This window comes from Callospermophilus lateralis, chromosome 10, assembly GCF_048772815.1.
Source record: "Callospermophilus lateralis isolate mCalLat2 chromosome 10, mCalLat2.hap1, whole genome shotgun sequence".
Classification (NCBI taxonomy): domain Eukaryota; kingdom Metazoa; phylum Chordata; class Mammalia; order Rodentia; family Sciuridae; genus Callospermophilus; species Callospermophilus lateralis.
In genome coordinates, this window is record NC_135314.1 from 43,302,177 (window position 1) to 43,318,931 (window position 16,755).

Consider the following 16,755-nt stretch of genomic DNA (forward strand, 5'->3'; position numbering starts at 1 on the left):
TATATGATTAGAATAACCCAAATATTTAAAATCCTATAAAATACCCAAAACAATACTTTAAAATGTTATATAGTTTCTACTAATACCTGAAAAAATAAGTTATAAGTAAATAAATACTCAACAACAGTGAAGGAAAAAAAAATCTGTATGTACAGAATAGTTCCAACAACATAAAAAAAATCTATGTATCCAAATAGAAAACATTCTATAAAGAAATTATGTTATAGTTGATTTTTCTCATGGGTAGTGGAATTTGAGATGAATTTTCTTTATACTTTTTGTACTTTTCATACTTTTTTTTGCAAAGAATGTGTATTCTATTATGAGCAAAAAAAAAAAAAAAAATCTTAAAAGAATGAAAGTTCTGTTAGCTGACTTTTCCTGAAAACATGGTTAAAACTCCTAGAAAGTACCTGAATGCCAGAACAAGACCATGGAGGTGAAGATCTGTGTACTTCAGTCTGCCCCAAAAGCCATCCTGTGAAGTCACCACCACTCCTCTTCCTCTATCACATCTAAGGCCATTCTCTGGTTCTAGACCATCTGGGGAGCTTTCCCAAAGCCAATGTCAATGCCTAGAGCATTTGACAGTTCTCAGAACTGAACATACACTTACCTTTAATTTTGTGCTCCCTGAGACACCTCAACCCGAAGCTTCCCTGGTTACTGGAAAGGCATCATTAGCACGGTATGTCTTAAATATTCAATAAAGCCAGGGGAAGGGAATGCCTGGGTCCTGCAAGTACCCCCAAATCTCAGCAAAGCAGTACTGTAGGGAAAGCATAAATTGTCCTTCCTTTTTCCCAGTCCCAGCATTCCCATCCCTTAATTTACTCCAGCATCTGATTTGCCCAGGCACTCCATATTGGGTGAAAGACTTGATTAAGGAGCTCAACTCATTAGAACATAAAACTGTTTTTGTTTTAATCAATAGCTTTCCTCTGCACCACTGGGTTGGAGCCCTTAAGGATACCTATAGCAGATTCCATACTATTTCTATCCTTCTGAGTTATACTATAGTGGTCCCATTCAGTTGTTTAAAAGCCAGTTGTTGTTCACACTAAAAGTTCAGTCTCGAACATTATCCTAAACATGTTTCTTCCACGTTAGCACTCACTAAACCACCCTGTGACCCTTGGAAGTGAAGTAGCTTTTTCAAATAACTCATCCCTTTTCTTTCTTCTAATTCTTTGCTTCAATTCAGTTCTGTCTGGATGCTCAATTATTCTCAATTTTGACTGCACACTGGAATTACTTGGGAATCTAAAAACTATCCAAACCCAGATCCATTCTGATTGAATTGTTTTGAAGGGTCCTGATCCCAGGATTCTTTTTAAACTCCTTGGGCATTTCTAATATGAAACCAAGATTGAGAACTATTGCTGTTGAACCTTACTGTAGAAAAAGTACAGGGAGGAAGGGAGATGCTGTCTTTTGATTGTTTGTTGGTAGTAGGGAGGGAAGTGAAGTTGATTCCCTTTAGTCTTTTCAGAAGTTGCTGGCCTCTGCAGGTATGCAGGTTCCACATAGGTATATAGGTTTCTTTGGAGGGTTAGTGGCAGGAGGTCAGGTGTATCCCAGCCCTGTCTTCCAATGCTGAGCCCTCCCCACTATGGGACAGGTATTCAATTGCTTGACTCCTGCTCTCACCCCTCTCCTCTTGCACATGAACCAGTTCTGTTTGGAATGCTTTAAGAGCCACAGAGAATTGGGATGATATGGGAATGCTCCCCACTTCTTCCCAGGCACCCTAATAAACAGCATTAATAATAACACATAGCATCAATTATTCAGCACCTAGTCTGTGCCAAGATTTGTATTGGTTGCTTTATACGTGCTTTCTTATTTAACTATCACATAAGCCTACAATGAAGTATTAATCCTCATTTTATAAGTGAAGAAAACCAAAAATCAGAGGAGTTTGGGAGTTTACACAGTATCACACAATAAGAAAGTGACAGAGCTAGGGTTAGAAATTTACATCTGACTCCAAGGCCACTGTCCATTAATCATGCTATTCTACCTGAAGTCAATTCCTTGTAGAATGTTAACTACTAAACACGTTAACAAGGATTCTTTTTAAAGAATTCTAGTGGTAGAGCACTTGCTTAGCATGTGGGAGGCACTGGGTTCCATTCTCAGCTCTGGATATAAATTAGTGAATTAATTAATTAAAGATCCATTGACAACTAAAAAAATAAAATCTACTGATTGTATTCTACTGAGTTTTAGCGCCATAATTCAAAGAGGGGCTGATGGTGGAGATTTCTGGCTGAGACTGACAGGCTGATGGAGGAAAATTACCTTAGCACAAACCTCACCACTGGGCACACACATTGGCAGTACTTAAGGTCAAAAATAGACTTTGGATCCGCAACCTACTAAAAATATCCAGATTTGGGAAGGGGAGGAGACAGGGGGGCAGGAATGAAGGTGGAATGAGTGGACATTATTACCCTAGGTACATGTATGACTGCACATATGGTGCTATACTACATCATGTATAGAGAAATGAAAAGTTGTGCTGTAATTATATACAATTTTTAAAAATCCAGATTTGTGTAGATAATGGTTTTACCGGATCACCAGTGGCATGTCTCAGCTTTCTGTCCCCAGGATCCACTAATCATTTACAGATTGTTGACAGATATTTGAACCAGGGGTCAAGGTGAACATTCCCAGTTGCACAACAAAAATGTGTAAAGTTTCATCAATTGTGTGTGTGTATAAATTCTCTGCTATGGTAGACCACAACAGGGGGAGTGTAGCAAAATGAAGGTGCTCACTGCCCTACTACTTTTGATCTCACTGCAATGTTCATGCGCTGTGAGTCCTGCCGACTGCAATGCTGTTGAGCCTGAGGCTGAGAAAGCTGTAGAACTTATCAATAAATGGCGACGGAATGGCTATCTTTTCCAGTTGCTGCGGGTCGCTGATGCCCACTTGGACACAGTGGTGAGAAATTGTCCATGTCAGAGCTGAGCTGGGAGACCATGCCCCAGGGCAAATCAGACTCTAGCTCCTCAGCACAACAAATGGCTTCAGTCAAGGTCTTCTGTTTAGTTTCTGTGGCTGCTCTAGATTGTTTATTTTTCCTTCCAACTCCACGTTTATTATTGGAATAGATTAACTAGGGATCAATCTGTAAGCACTTAGAAGCACTATGCAAATGGCTTCAAGAGAAAAATCAGAATTAACTAGCAGGCCTTGCCCTTGAGGAAAGAACAATCTTCTGATGCGCCAAGGCAAACTGGGTAACAAAGAATGTATTCAGTGATCAAATGCTGATTTGGAGCACTTTCAGTGAAAGGAGAGCTATTAAGATTGGGTGGGAGAAGACTTCAGTTGAATCTGAAGAATGGGTAGGATATGAATAGGAAGAGGCCTGGAGAAAGACATTTCAAGAGAATTCTAGGTATATCAAGGTGGGCAGGGAATCAAAAAAGGAGGCCCTAGGGAGTAATTGAAAAGGCTGGACGGGGCAAGGGGTGTGATCCAGAACTACACGGGCTCTGGAGAGGCCAGAATTCAATGTGAAGTTGGAAGAGAGACTGAGCTTGTCTTGAAGACGTTTAAACAAGACTTCACTTAGATTATATGCTGATTTGAAGTGGATTTGATGGGTTGATAGAGATTATGGATGAAGTGTCTTGCAAAATATGATAACCTACCTTCTCTTTGGTGGAGTGACTGAAATCAGAGAGGTCACTATGGACTACTACAGAGGATGAGCAGAGTAATATACCCTTTTTTTAGGAAAGTGCTGAATAATGCAGAGAATAGAAATCCAGGAGTTTAGCAATGTACTGATCACAACAACAAGCAATTCATGATCAGCAAGTAATTTAATGATCATCAGTTCCATTTCAGGGTCTTTGCCACATGTGTGGGGCACAGAATGAATGGGCATGGTGCTACCTCTGAGTGGCAGTATGGGTTTGTGGCAGTGGGGTGAACAGGAGAACACAATGTGCCTGGAGAGATGGAAGAAGGTGACTGGAACATGAAGTAGGAAGCTATTTCATGTGTTCAGGAATGAAGAAATGATGGTCAGACCCAGGTAGTTGGAATTGAAACAAGAGAATGAAAAATACACATGAGAACGTTTCAAAGAAAGACCATTGATGGCTTGATTTCTGTGTAGCCAAAGTAAAACAAAGCCCATACACATTTTCTAAACTACAGCCTACAGCAATAAGTAATTAATAGTTTCTGACAAAGACCAGGGAAGTTGAGAGAGGAAGCAGATCTGTAAGCGAAGTGAGTCTAAGTTGAAATCAAGGTCAGAAGTCCAGATTCAGGAAGAGAGCTGGGTGAGAGGACACCACCACCACGGCAGATTGCACAAGGTGATACGGCGATCTCCATTTACCATTCTAGGCTTGTATTGTCAACACCTCCACCCACCCAACACTGCCCTTCAGTGATGACTTTTTAAAGTTTGGGGGCAGAAGAAACCTTATAATGAGTTAAAAAGAACATTTGGAAATAACTATTTGAAGCCATTTATCCAAATAAATAGATCAAATGACACAGAGGTAGGACATCTGCAAAGACTCGGAGATAAGCAGGAATTCTGTTTAAGAAATAAAGAGATTGTTTTTATTTTAAAAACCTCCTGAGCTCCCTCATCCTACTCACCTGTTGCTTTCTTGGCATTCTTCAGGGATCTGTGACTGTCTATTATTTAGTCTTGGATGTAAAAGAATCTGACTGCTGGGTCCTGTCCAAGAACCAGGAAGACTGTATACCAGCTCATTTTAGAAGGCCGTCTGATATAGTAAGTATACAGGGTACCATTCTCCTCTTAATCCTTCTTACCTCCTATCAGCTTACACAGGGAAACCATATGTTTGGTCTAACCTGGAAAAGAGTAAGAGCAGTTTATGCCTTGAGACTCATGAAGATTGTGTTTACCTTGAGTGACACCCTGTAAAGAGCCCTTCATAGGAACCCAGGGAAAGATAAGTCAACAAGGCTTGTGATTCCTTGGGATAGTATGATCAGCTGTGAGTCCCTAGGAAAAAATCACCTAACATTCCTAGACTTCAGTCTCTTCAACTGTAAAATAAGAGGAGAATCCTGAAATAGATAGACTCAAAATCCTTTCCAAGCCTCACAATCTATGTATGGTCCATGAAGCTATGAACTTGTAAGTGTATCCCATCAAAATTGGTCTCATTACCAGGAATGGCCAAAGGGCTTAGTTGCATTGAGGAAGGGGGTCTTGCTGTGCACGTTGGAGGTGGGTACTGACATGCCAGAATCTCTGTCACAGGTGTAAAACACAAAGATGAATAAGCACAGATAAAACTTTCATTTCCAAAAAATGAGAGGTTTACGCACCAAGGTATCTTAGTGCTTTTTCCTTCAGAAATGTTTGAGATAGGGTCATAATCCATTTAAACAGTTTTTCCTTCATTCTCCTAAGGGTTTTGGGTTCTGATAGTATGCAGCACACAGGAGCAAGGTAAGAAAATGCAGAGTTTGAGACAGGCTTTGATGAAGGAAACCCCAAATACAATTTTCTGAGTGCGTGGTGCTGAGGATGGAAGCCAGGGCTTTTGTGTGTGTACAAATACAGTTTAAATGGATAGCAGGAGTATGTGGCATTCCCTTCATATTCCCTTATAAAGGAGGATGATATGCAATGAGTCAAAAGCCACTTTTTTCAATATTTATTTTTTAGATTTAGATGGACACAATATCTTTATTTTATTTTTATGTGGTGCTGAGGATTGAACCCAGTGCCTCATGCATGCTAGGTGAGCACTCTACCACTGATCCCTAATCCCAGCCCAAAACTCTCTTTTCTTTTTACAGGTGATTGGGCAATGTAAGGTAATAGTTACAAGATATTCAAATGAATCTCAGGACCTCCGAATGAATGACTTTAACTGCACCACCAGTTCTGGTATGTTAATCTGTTAAATTGCTAAATAAATTCCCGATTAATACAGAACTCAGTCATAGAGTGGTATTTATCATATTAATACCATGATGTACATCAGAAAGGATCCCTGTTCTCATGGTCTTTATTATTACTCACTCTTCTGAGAATAGAAGGAGGACAGTTTTCCCCTGTTACTGATACATCTTCCTTTAAAAAAAAAAAAATCAATACAAGAAAATAGAGCTTTCCAAAGTGCCATATAGCAACATTGTGTAGACATAGGCTCTGGGGTTAGACTTGCTTGTGTTAGAATCCCAACCTCATCATTTACTAGTTCTGTGGTTTTTAGGCCAAGTTATTTAACCTAAGATTTTTCTCATTTTAAAATAGAGATAATAGTAGTAGTAGCTGTTAGGATTCTTGTTAGAATCAAATAAAATGGTCTATATAATATGCTTTGTGGAACATTTACCACTCGTAAGTATTGGCTTCATATTTAAAAGTTATATATTTCTCTATAGTTTACAAAGTGATTGTTTATAAATAATATCATTCACCCTCACCCAAGGCTATGAAATAAAGATTGTGTTGCTTTCTATTTTAGAGATAAAATAATTTAGGCAGAAGTTCAATGACATGGCCTTGGGCACATGGTCAACATGTGATGAAGGCATGACTGTATCAACAACCATGGTGACTCTAAAGTCCATGCTTTTTATATTTGCTTTTTCAAAAAGAATTATCACAGAATGCCTTTAAACATGCTAAATCTCAACCTGGTTCAATATAGGCTACAGTGGAGCAACTTCTACAGGAGGTTGCCTTAAAGAAAGATTGAGCTGTATCTTCTCTCTCTGGACCAAACTTTATGTTAAGGAGGCCTCTTTCCTCCTTGGCAAAGACAGGAAGAATTTATTAAAATATTTGCATTTTATGAATGCTAGGGCATCAGAACAGTGGTCACAATAGGAACCTGAGTGTTAGAACAAAAGAAAGAAAGACTAATGGTTTAGCTCAGCTGCTGACTGACTGATGGATCAACAAGCTACTTAGTTTCTCCATCCCTGAATTTGCCCATGTTTTAGATGCAAGTTCCTGTTACTCTTACCATCATGCTTTTATGTACCACATGGAGTCTAAACATTGGCATCCTATTTCCCACTTGTAATTACAATATTGCTGTTGTCTTCTTTCTCTAGTGTCTTCAGCACTGAGCAATAACAAAGACAGTCCTGTAATCCTGGATTTCTTTGAGGACACTGAGCAGTACAGAAAAGAAGCTGACAAAGCCCTTGACAAGTACAAAAGTGAGAACAGTGATTTTGCCTCTTTCAGAGTGGACCGAGTAGAGAGAGTTGCGAGAGGGGTGAGTCACCACTAATGTCTAGCTAGAGTGTGAGGACCCAGGCACCAACCTGGCAGGCAAGAACTGTTGACAACCCTCTCCACTTGCCCCAAGTGACCAGCTACCTTTGAAACTGTGGCAGCCCTTTGGCTATAGTAGACAGCGGATCACAAAGAACTGCTTTTCTGCAAGGGTTTGATTTGTTTGGAGAGGCAGAAAGGGAAGGTAGACATCTGAAAGAGAGAAGGGAAAATCCAAAAAGGAAAGAGGGAAGGACAAGAGCATATTAGGGTAAGTGAATTATTCAATCATTGAATTTTAATCTTCTTATATTATGGTAGAAACTGTTTAAATGGATTATGACCCTATCCTCAAACACTTCTGAAGGAAAAAGCACTAAGATATCTTCGTGTGTTAACCTCTCAGTTTTTGGAAACAAAATCTTTTATCTGTGCTTATATGGTTATATTATGAGGCTTCAGGAAATAATCTCATGACATTTGGTGTGTCTAGAGAACTAGATAGTTACCTGCCTCACAGTCCAAGGACTCAAGTGCCTTCCAACCAGAGTTGTCTTGAGGAGCAGCTGGTTGATATTTGCTGTATATTTCAAAAATGTAAAATTAAATGGATCACGGTACATACCAACAATGGAATGCATTTAAAATAATGTGTTGGACCCAGAGGCACTGGAAAGAGTTCAAGACATATTACTAAGACAAGCAGGTTACAGAGCAATACTCAGCACATGAACCCACTGAAGTTAAATACTTAGGTCGCCATGAATATGTGGCAAAAGGCTAGAAGGAGAAATACATCAAGTGGACCGTGGTGCTCACTCTAAGAAGCAGAGGCTAGGGTGCAGCAAGAGTGATTTTTCACACCATGCTTATCATGTCTGCATATTTGAACCCTTACAGTGAAATTGTGTTCACTCTATCACTTATGTGATACTTTTTCCCCCCTGTGCTATGGATGAAACCCAGAGCCTGGTGAGTGTAGGCAAAACCACTGAGCTACATCCCCAAACCTTGTTAATTTTATTTTATTTTGAGATAGGGCTTCACTAAGTGGCCCAGGCTGGCCTTAAACTTGTGAGCCTCCTGCCTTAGTCTTCTGAGCAACTGGGGTTACAAGCATGTACCACTTTGCCCAGCTTTTGTGATACATTTTTAAAAGGCAAAAACCATAAGAAATCGTATATGTATTTTGTGAACCCATGAGGGTCTCCTTCCATCTTCCGTGCATTTCCCCTTCTCCCTCCCTTTCCCTCCCTCCTCTTTTCCTTATTTTGTGGTAATCTTCTTCTCATGCTCTTCCTTCCAACTCTGTTTTGAGTCACCTCCCTTATATCAGTGAAGACATTCAGCATTTGTTTTTTAGGGATTGGCTAATTTCGCTTAGCATAATTTGCTCTAGTGCCATCCATTTCCCTGCAAGAGAATTCATACCCTATTTGAATCAAATGTATGATATGTCAAGATCATTGTATTGTCTTGAACAACTAATAAAAAAAGTATAACCAAAATAATTAAAGACTAGTTAGAAACCCCCCCAAAAAAAAAACCATAAGAAAAACATCACTTATTGGTGATTTAAGCATTCTAGTGTTTTACAATACATTGGATAGTTACTGTTCTCTTTTTATACTTTTTCTTTTCCTGAAACTATGTTGCTCCTATCTGTTCTAGAGAGGAGGGGAAAGAACCAAATACTATCTGGACTTCTCTGTGAGGAACTGCTCCACACAACATTTCCCCAGACCCCCTAAAGTAAGTGAGTATAACAAATGTCTGTGAAATGCTAAGTGTCATCTAGAGAGTTCTTGCTCCCTGACAGGCACTCTTCTAAGTGCTTTATACATTAACTTATTAACATACCACCCTATGGGGTAGAAACTCTTTGTCCCTAATTTGTAGATGGGGAAACAGAGGCATGGAAAAGTTAAACAAATCATGAGAAAATGCCTTTATAATATACATGATATATAACTAAACCTAAAACAGGTTTTTAACGTGTTAAAATTAAAAGTTTAACTAAAACTAATAACCAGCTTGTATTAAGACCCCCCTACAATGTGCTCTCACTCATTCCAATGCATCGACACCCACAGGGATTGCATTTGACAAGTAAGGAGGTAACAGGTTCAACAAAGGAAGGGTCTTGCCAATGTTCACAACCCAGCTGAGACTATAGTCCAGTTCTTCTCATGCCTAGTCCAGTGGGATTTTTACCTAATTATTTACAAATTAATCTGTATATCTACTAGAGAATCTTATTAATGATACCTGACATTTGCTTGGTGACTCACAGTTTATAAAACACCCCTGCATATATTATTGTCTTGTGGGAACTTTGTGATAACCTACTGAGGAGAAGCAAATGCCTGCCTCCATTTCTTTGGGGCAAGTGGGCCTAGAATTTCAATCACTTACCTAAGGCACTTGGCTAGAAAGTGCACACAAGACTTTAATTCTAATTTCAAGTCCAGGATTTTGCTGAGGTTTAGTAACACATTCTCTCTCTGGCTGAAGGGAGGAAGCATTTGTTATTTCCTTTTCTGACTGCTCAAAATTTTGACCTGAATTAATTTTAGATTCCTGCTCAGTGGCTACCAGAAAAAAATACTTCCCTCCTCTATCCAACAAACTCAGCTATCATTGTGTGGGTAATAAAAGACCAGTACAGAACAGAGAGAGTTGGTAATTGGAAGTTGATGATAATATTACCCTGATTTTCTAAATCCTCTCACAATGTGAGTAGATAGCATTGTACTTGTTTATAGTCTGAATTTCAGAAAATGTGTGTAACCTGTGACTCACACAAGTAGAAAATGGTGAAGCCAGGATTAGCACAGACCTCACTCCAAAACCATACTCAGAGCCTCAATACTTAATAGCTTGGTTTTTGTTTGTTTGTTTGTTTTCTAGAAAAGAATTGTCAACTTGTTTGTCTAGCTTTGATGGCTGAGCTTAGGGGACTTTGGAGCATCGGGCTAGTCAGTTCAGCCCTCATACTTAGGATGGGGCCAGCAGACCCTTTACCTTGACAGGGTCCTTACAAACCTGTCTTTATACTTTATACTTTCTAACACTTTCAAGGAACCAGTTAAAGTCATACAAATTTATCTTCTAAACCATTCCTCATTTTCTCTAGGCACTGACAACTCAGATCTTCAGGACAGAAGTGGTGGCCTAAAGGAAAAGCAGTAATGACATGAGCAATCGCCACACACATGGGGAAGCCCCCATTGCTTGTGACTGCTCATGGGAGAGAAATTGCAATGAAATCCTTTGCAACCTGTACCTTCCCCAAGGGTTGACTAGGAAAGATTGCTAAGTAACTGGTGGAGATGTCTGATAATATCATTACCCTGATTTTTCTAAAGCTCTTCTTCCTTTCCAGTTCATAAGTCTGGGTGGGAACCCTCATACCCCTTGAAGACACACACACACCCACTACAGACTTCTTTCTCTTTTGTAGGTTTTTGGATTCTGCAGAGCAGATTTGTCCTATGATATAGAAGCCTCTGACTTGGAAGCCCCAGAAGACCTTGAAGTAACTTGTGAAGTCTTTAACTTTGAGGTGGGTTGTCAGAGTACACTTTGTTATGAACAGTGCCACATTAAATATTTTCACACACACAGTGTAATTGGTTCTTAGAGGTGTGTGTGTGTGTGTGTGTGTGTGTGTGTGTGTGAGAGAGAGAGAGAGAGAGAGAGAGAGAGAGAGAGAGAGAGATTTGGAGAGAATAGAATAGGCCCCTAGGAAAGGGAGTAAAATTTTTGGCATGACACTAAAAAAATATAAATTTTTTCTCAAGTATAGGGCATGGGAAAGATTTGGCAGAAAAGTACAATGACCAATTCAGTCAACCTTAAGTGAATTTGAAAATGGTCCTTATAGTTAGAACTTCCAGTGCTGAGACTTCATAATTCTTAGCTTTTATTATTAGATGTTGAACCTAAGAGGAATTAATTGGTCTCAAATTTATCATGTAAAGGTTTATAAAATAAGATTAAAAATGATATTTTATAACCATCCCAGAAACCTTTATGCTTTTTCTGAGTGAGCACAAAGATGTTCTTCATAGTGATTTTTATGTTAGCAAAAATAAATAAATAAAAATTAAAAAGAAAAGAAGGAAGAAGAGGAAAAAGGAAAGGTAGGTTTGTCACTAAGAATGCAGCTCTATAGACTTTTTAGAAAGTTAAAGTCTGGACGAGGAGGAAAGTAAAGAGGCAGGTGTCCATCCTGTAGGAGTAAGGATTTTATATCAAGTCTCAGAACTCTGTTGAGAGTCTAAGTTTTAAGACACTTGTTTTCCAAAGGCTGGTCTACAAATGGGTGCCATTCCTTAATGTAGTTTCACCAATATATGTTAAAATAAGAAAGCTTATGTATAATTTAAAAATTTTTCATAATACAACATATATTCCATCCAAAAATTATTCTTTACTCTATGGTTATTTTCTGACTCTTGTTGTCAAGATATCATTCCTTTTGTGAAATAATAATGGTGTTAGTGGGCAGTTTTTGTTTGCATTTTAAATGTTGATTTGGCTAGATAAAAATTGGACACTCTTTTTTAGTATCTGACTTTTTAAATTGACTTGTGAAGTCCAAAAGTTTGGAAGCCATTGCCCTAAGTCAAGCTAAACATCTAATTTCTCCGTTTGCATTACATGATAACACACACTTTTCTGTTCTTTTACCAGGAACATAGAAACATCAGTGATGTGAGACCCCATTGGGGCCCTCCCCACCACTTTGATGGGCATGGACATTCTCATCATCATCCTCAGAAGCCACATAAATTCGGATTCCGACCTCCCCCAGAAGGAAAAGATAACTCTGGCAGACCACCACTTCAAGAAGGAGATTTTCCACCATTTTTGCCACCTCCAGGATCAAGATGTCATCACCCTCCTTTTGGCACCAATGAGACCCAAAGACACCCTCATAATCATAGTTTCAGTGATCAGCATCACCATGGACCCCATTCCCATGAACACAGTCCCCATGGCCATGGGCCCCATAAACATGATCCCCATGAGCACGGTCCTCATGGACGTGGACCCCATGGACATGGTCCTCATGGAAATGGTCCTCATGGACATGGACCCCATGGACATGGGCCTCATGGACACGGTCCTCATGGAAATGGTCCTCATGGACATGGACCCCACGGACATGGGCCTCATGGACACGGTCCTCATGGACATGGACCCCATGGACATGGTCCTCATGGAAACGGTTCTCATGAACAGGGACCCCATGGACATGGGCCTCATGGACACGGTCCTCATGGACATGGACCCCATGGACAAGGGCCTCATGGACATGGTCCTCATGGACATGGACCCCATGGACATGGTCCTCATGGAAACGGTTCTCATGAACAGGGACCCCATGGACATGGGCCTCATGGACACGGTCCTCACGGACATGGACCCCATGGACAAGGGCCTCATGGACATGGTCCTCATGGACATGGACCCCATGGACATGGACCTCATGGACATGGACCCCATGGACATGGACCCCATGGACATGGTCCCCATGGACATGGTCCCCGTGGCCATGATTTCGATGACTATGGACCCTGTGATCCACCTTCCCTTGGCCAAGGTCCCCCAGATCACCATCACCGTGGCCATGGCCCACCACATAGGCACCCAGGAAAAAGAGGCCCAGGGAAAGGACACTTTCCTTTCCATCCGAGACAAATTGGATCCATTGTTCGACTCCCTCCACTAAACATAAATGAAGTTCTTCCTCTTCCTGAAGCCAATTTCCCCAACTTCTCATTGCCAAACTGCAATAATCCCCTAAACACGAAGATTCAGCCCTTCCCTCAATCAGCCTCTGAATCGTGTCCAGGGACATTCAAGAGTGAATTTCCACACCTTTCCAAGTTTTTTGCATATCCATCTCCAAAATAAAATTTGGTTCTTTGATGGGCATCTTCAGAAGCCACATAAACTTGGATTCCGACAGAAGTAAATCATATTCTAAATTAGAGCCATCTGTGAAATTGCAGTTGTTTTAATCATACTTTTATACTCAGGATAGGGCAATATGTGGGTGTGGAAGGAAATGGTGCAAGAAGAGACAGATAGATGGAAAGGTGAGGAAAGATTTCATGCTACAAATCAGAAGTTAATTAGGTCACTGGCCACTGTATTGCTTGCAGTAAATTTCTAATTCTCAGAGTTTCCTTCTTTCTTGGATTGAACTTCTCTAACTCTAGATTGTCCATTACTGCTTGTGCTATGTTTAAGCATACCAACAAGATATGTATTATTACTTAAAGGATTATTATGAAAGTGACCCAAATTGTCTCCTAGTGGTTATTTCTATTTGTCTAAATTTCCTCTTGGAAAAATACTATCTAAGTTCAACTAAGAAGCAAATAAAGTCCCAGCTATAAATCGCAAAGTTGCAGGCATGAGTCATGACCCTAAATTCACATGCACAATAACTATCACTTTATTTTCAGAACCAATTAATTTCTACTTCAGGACCATCCTCCTGGACTAATGGGAAACTCAATCCCAGTCCTTTCTGGCATTTTTGCTCTGCCCTGTGATTCCTCACACAAAGTTGGTTGTGGCTTGGTTCTAGAGTCTCACATAGAGCCAGGATGTTTGGGTGGGCACAAATAGGTCTGATTCTTGATCATTGGCTCAAGATCAAGAATCCTGAGGCTGCTCTCTGAGGCTAGTTAGTCTGCTACTTTCTGTATGGAACTAGAAATATAGGCGTCTTTGTAACACCACCAATGGACATAACTACCGAGACACATCACATGGGCATTCTCTTCCAGGCCTCTTTACCGCCTTTCAGTCTGCATTCTGGAAGCAGAGCAGCATTCTTTGGCTCAGGACCCCCAGATACCACTGCCCTTCTCATCTCTTCTTCCCAGGCTAGGGACTCTTCTTCTAGTCTCACATAAGCTCACTATTCATTTTTGGTGCTTTCCCTAATTCTAATCCTCTTTCTTTTTCCTTCTTTCCAAATCAGAGCTCAAGAAATTAGAAACAGGTTGATAAGAATTCAGGTTCTCTCTATCTTCCAGCCACAATGATGATTGATAATCTAAATATCTAATAGCCAACATGACACAAGAACAGACCAATCAGACCAGACACAACACCCAATAAGAACAATTCCCAGCCATAAACAACCAGTGTGGCCATACTGGTGGGGACCAGCTGAACGTTGGCTTACAGAATCTCATTCTTTCAAGGCGGCATGAACATAGGATGAGCTGCTTGAATTAGGTCTTGAGAAAGGTGAAACCCAGGGATTTCAGGTCAATAGCTCAAAATGTTTTCTCCCACAGAATCATTTATTTTATAACTTCTAAGGTACTTGCACAAATATTGCTTGAGTTAATGAAAATGTTACCTGGAAAACATAGGAATCAAAAAGCTCTCAATTCATTTTAATTAAATTCATTTGTCCTATGCAAACAGTTGCCGCAGGCAAATAGTGCTGCAAAAAAATTATTTCTACCCCAGGGAGCATATATGCTACTAGAGGTTTTAGACAACACGCCACAGACTGTTGCTTTTCTAGATTTTTTATGTCACAATGGGTAAAATGGATATGTTTGTTTGCAACTATACTATCTACATCCAAAACTGATATTAACAGAGGCAATGTTGCTGACTCCTCAAATGCCTAAAGTCTGAACTCCTCACCCTTCTCTAGAAAAATCTTACTTTCAAACATCACCTTTCTCTTTGTAGTACCCTACCATTCTTTAAGACTTAAAGACTAGAAATATTTGTTGATTCTTTTCTTTTCTTTATCCCCAGTAAATTCATTGTCAGTACAGATTTTGCCGATTTTATTCACCAAAGTGCCTAGCACATACTGGAGTTTCATAAATGTTTGTTTAATGAATTGATATGATATAGTAAAAATTTATTATAAATCTAGAGATTTTTCATTTTTTATTTTTAAAAATTTTTAGACAATATAATTATACATAGTATTTGGGTTCATTTTGTCAAAATAATACATGTGAGGAATATGATTTCAATCCCTATTCCCCTCCGCTTTACCTTCCCTCCTCATGCCCCCTGTTCTCTCTTCTTTCTTCTATTGATCTTCCTTTTTTTTTAAAGAGAGAGTGAGAGAGAGAGTGAGAGAGAGAGAAATTTTTTAATATTTATTATTAAGTTTTCGGCGGACACATCTCTGTTTGTATGTGGTGCTGAGGATCGAACCTGGGCCGCACACATGCCAGGCGAGCGCGCTACCGCTAGAGCCACATCCCCAGCCCTTGATCTTCTTTATATTCCTTTATTTTTGATTGGTATTTTATATTTGTGTGTGTGTGTGTGTGTGTGTGTGTGTGTGTAAACTTATTTTGGTGCATTTATATGTGTATGAACCAAGATATTATTTATTTCATTCCATGTTTCAACAACCCTTTCTCTTCTTTCCTCCCTCCTGTTCTCCTTTTTCTACTCTACTGATCTTATATCTTTTCGATATTCAATCTCCTTTCCTGCCACTTCTTTCCCTTATTTTCCTCTACCTTCCACACATGAGAGAAAACATTCAGCTTTTGATTTTCTGAGTCTTATTTCACTTAACATGATTTTCAGAATTTCCATCCATTTACCACCAAGTACCTGCATGATGACCAGCCTCGAATGTTCCTTTCCAATTCATCCTGGACAGTGACTGTTGCTCATCTCCCCATCCTCCCACCTTTCAATTCCTACATTTCTGTTGCTTTCTCCTTTCTCTCAGCCTAAACTCTTACCCAAGCTCTTTTGCCTTTAATTTCCACCCCCGTCTCCCTAATAGAACCTACCTTCTGCCATTAACAAGCACTTGAAACTGGTGAGTCAGAGATTCTTAACCATTCCCTTCTAGTAGTAGATATAACTAATTAGACATAATTAATTCTCAGGCCCTGACCATATGTCATCTCACTCACTTCTCAATAAGATATTATGAGAAAAAAAACCCAATAAGATATTATGATTCTCTGTCAGGAGCAATGGTACAGAATTGCAAGTTTGATGCCAGCCTCAGCAACTTAGCCAGACCCAAAATAAAAAAGTTAAAAGGTTTAGAGATGTAGGTTAGTGGTAGAGCACCCATGAATTCCATCCCTGGTACCACTTGTGCACGTGCACACACACACACACACACACACACACACACACACACACAGGTTGTGGTTTTCTACATTTTATAGGTGAGAAAACCAAGGTGGGAATATTATGTGACCTTGAGTTGCTCAGGTCATATCTTTAACCTACCCTAAGACCTTCTTTCTTTGAATGTTTTTTCTTTCTTTCTTTCTTTTTTTCTTTCTTTTTTTCCTTCCTTCCTTCCTTCTTTCTTTCTTTCTTTCTTTCTTTCTTTCTTTCTTTCTTTCTTTCTTTCTTTCTTTCTTTCTTAATTTCTTTCTTTCTTAATTTCCTTTGTCTCTTACCCAAGGAAGCTTTTCCTTTATAGAACTAACACAATTGAGCAGAGAGAGGCT

The 16,755-nt window shown here is 39.6% G+C and overlaps 1 protein-coding gene across 1 annotated transcript; it reads left to right on the forward strand.

Moving 5' to 3' along the window:
- Positions 1-2,740: 2,740 nt before the first annotated feature.
- On the forward strand, positions 2,741-13,183 carry Hrg (histidine rich glycoprotein). The gene is given in 9 exon segments (XM_077110424.1): positions 2,741-2,750; positions 2,753-2,955; positions 4,667-4,780; positions 5,824-5,914; positions 7,093-7,259; positions 8,930-9,010; positions 10,722-10,823; positions 11,957-12,299; positions 12,705-13,183. Coding segments are annotated over 9 exon segments (1,590 nt in total).
- The last annotated feature ends 3,572 nt before the right edge of the window (positions 13,184-16,755 follow it).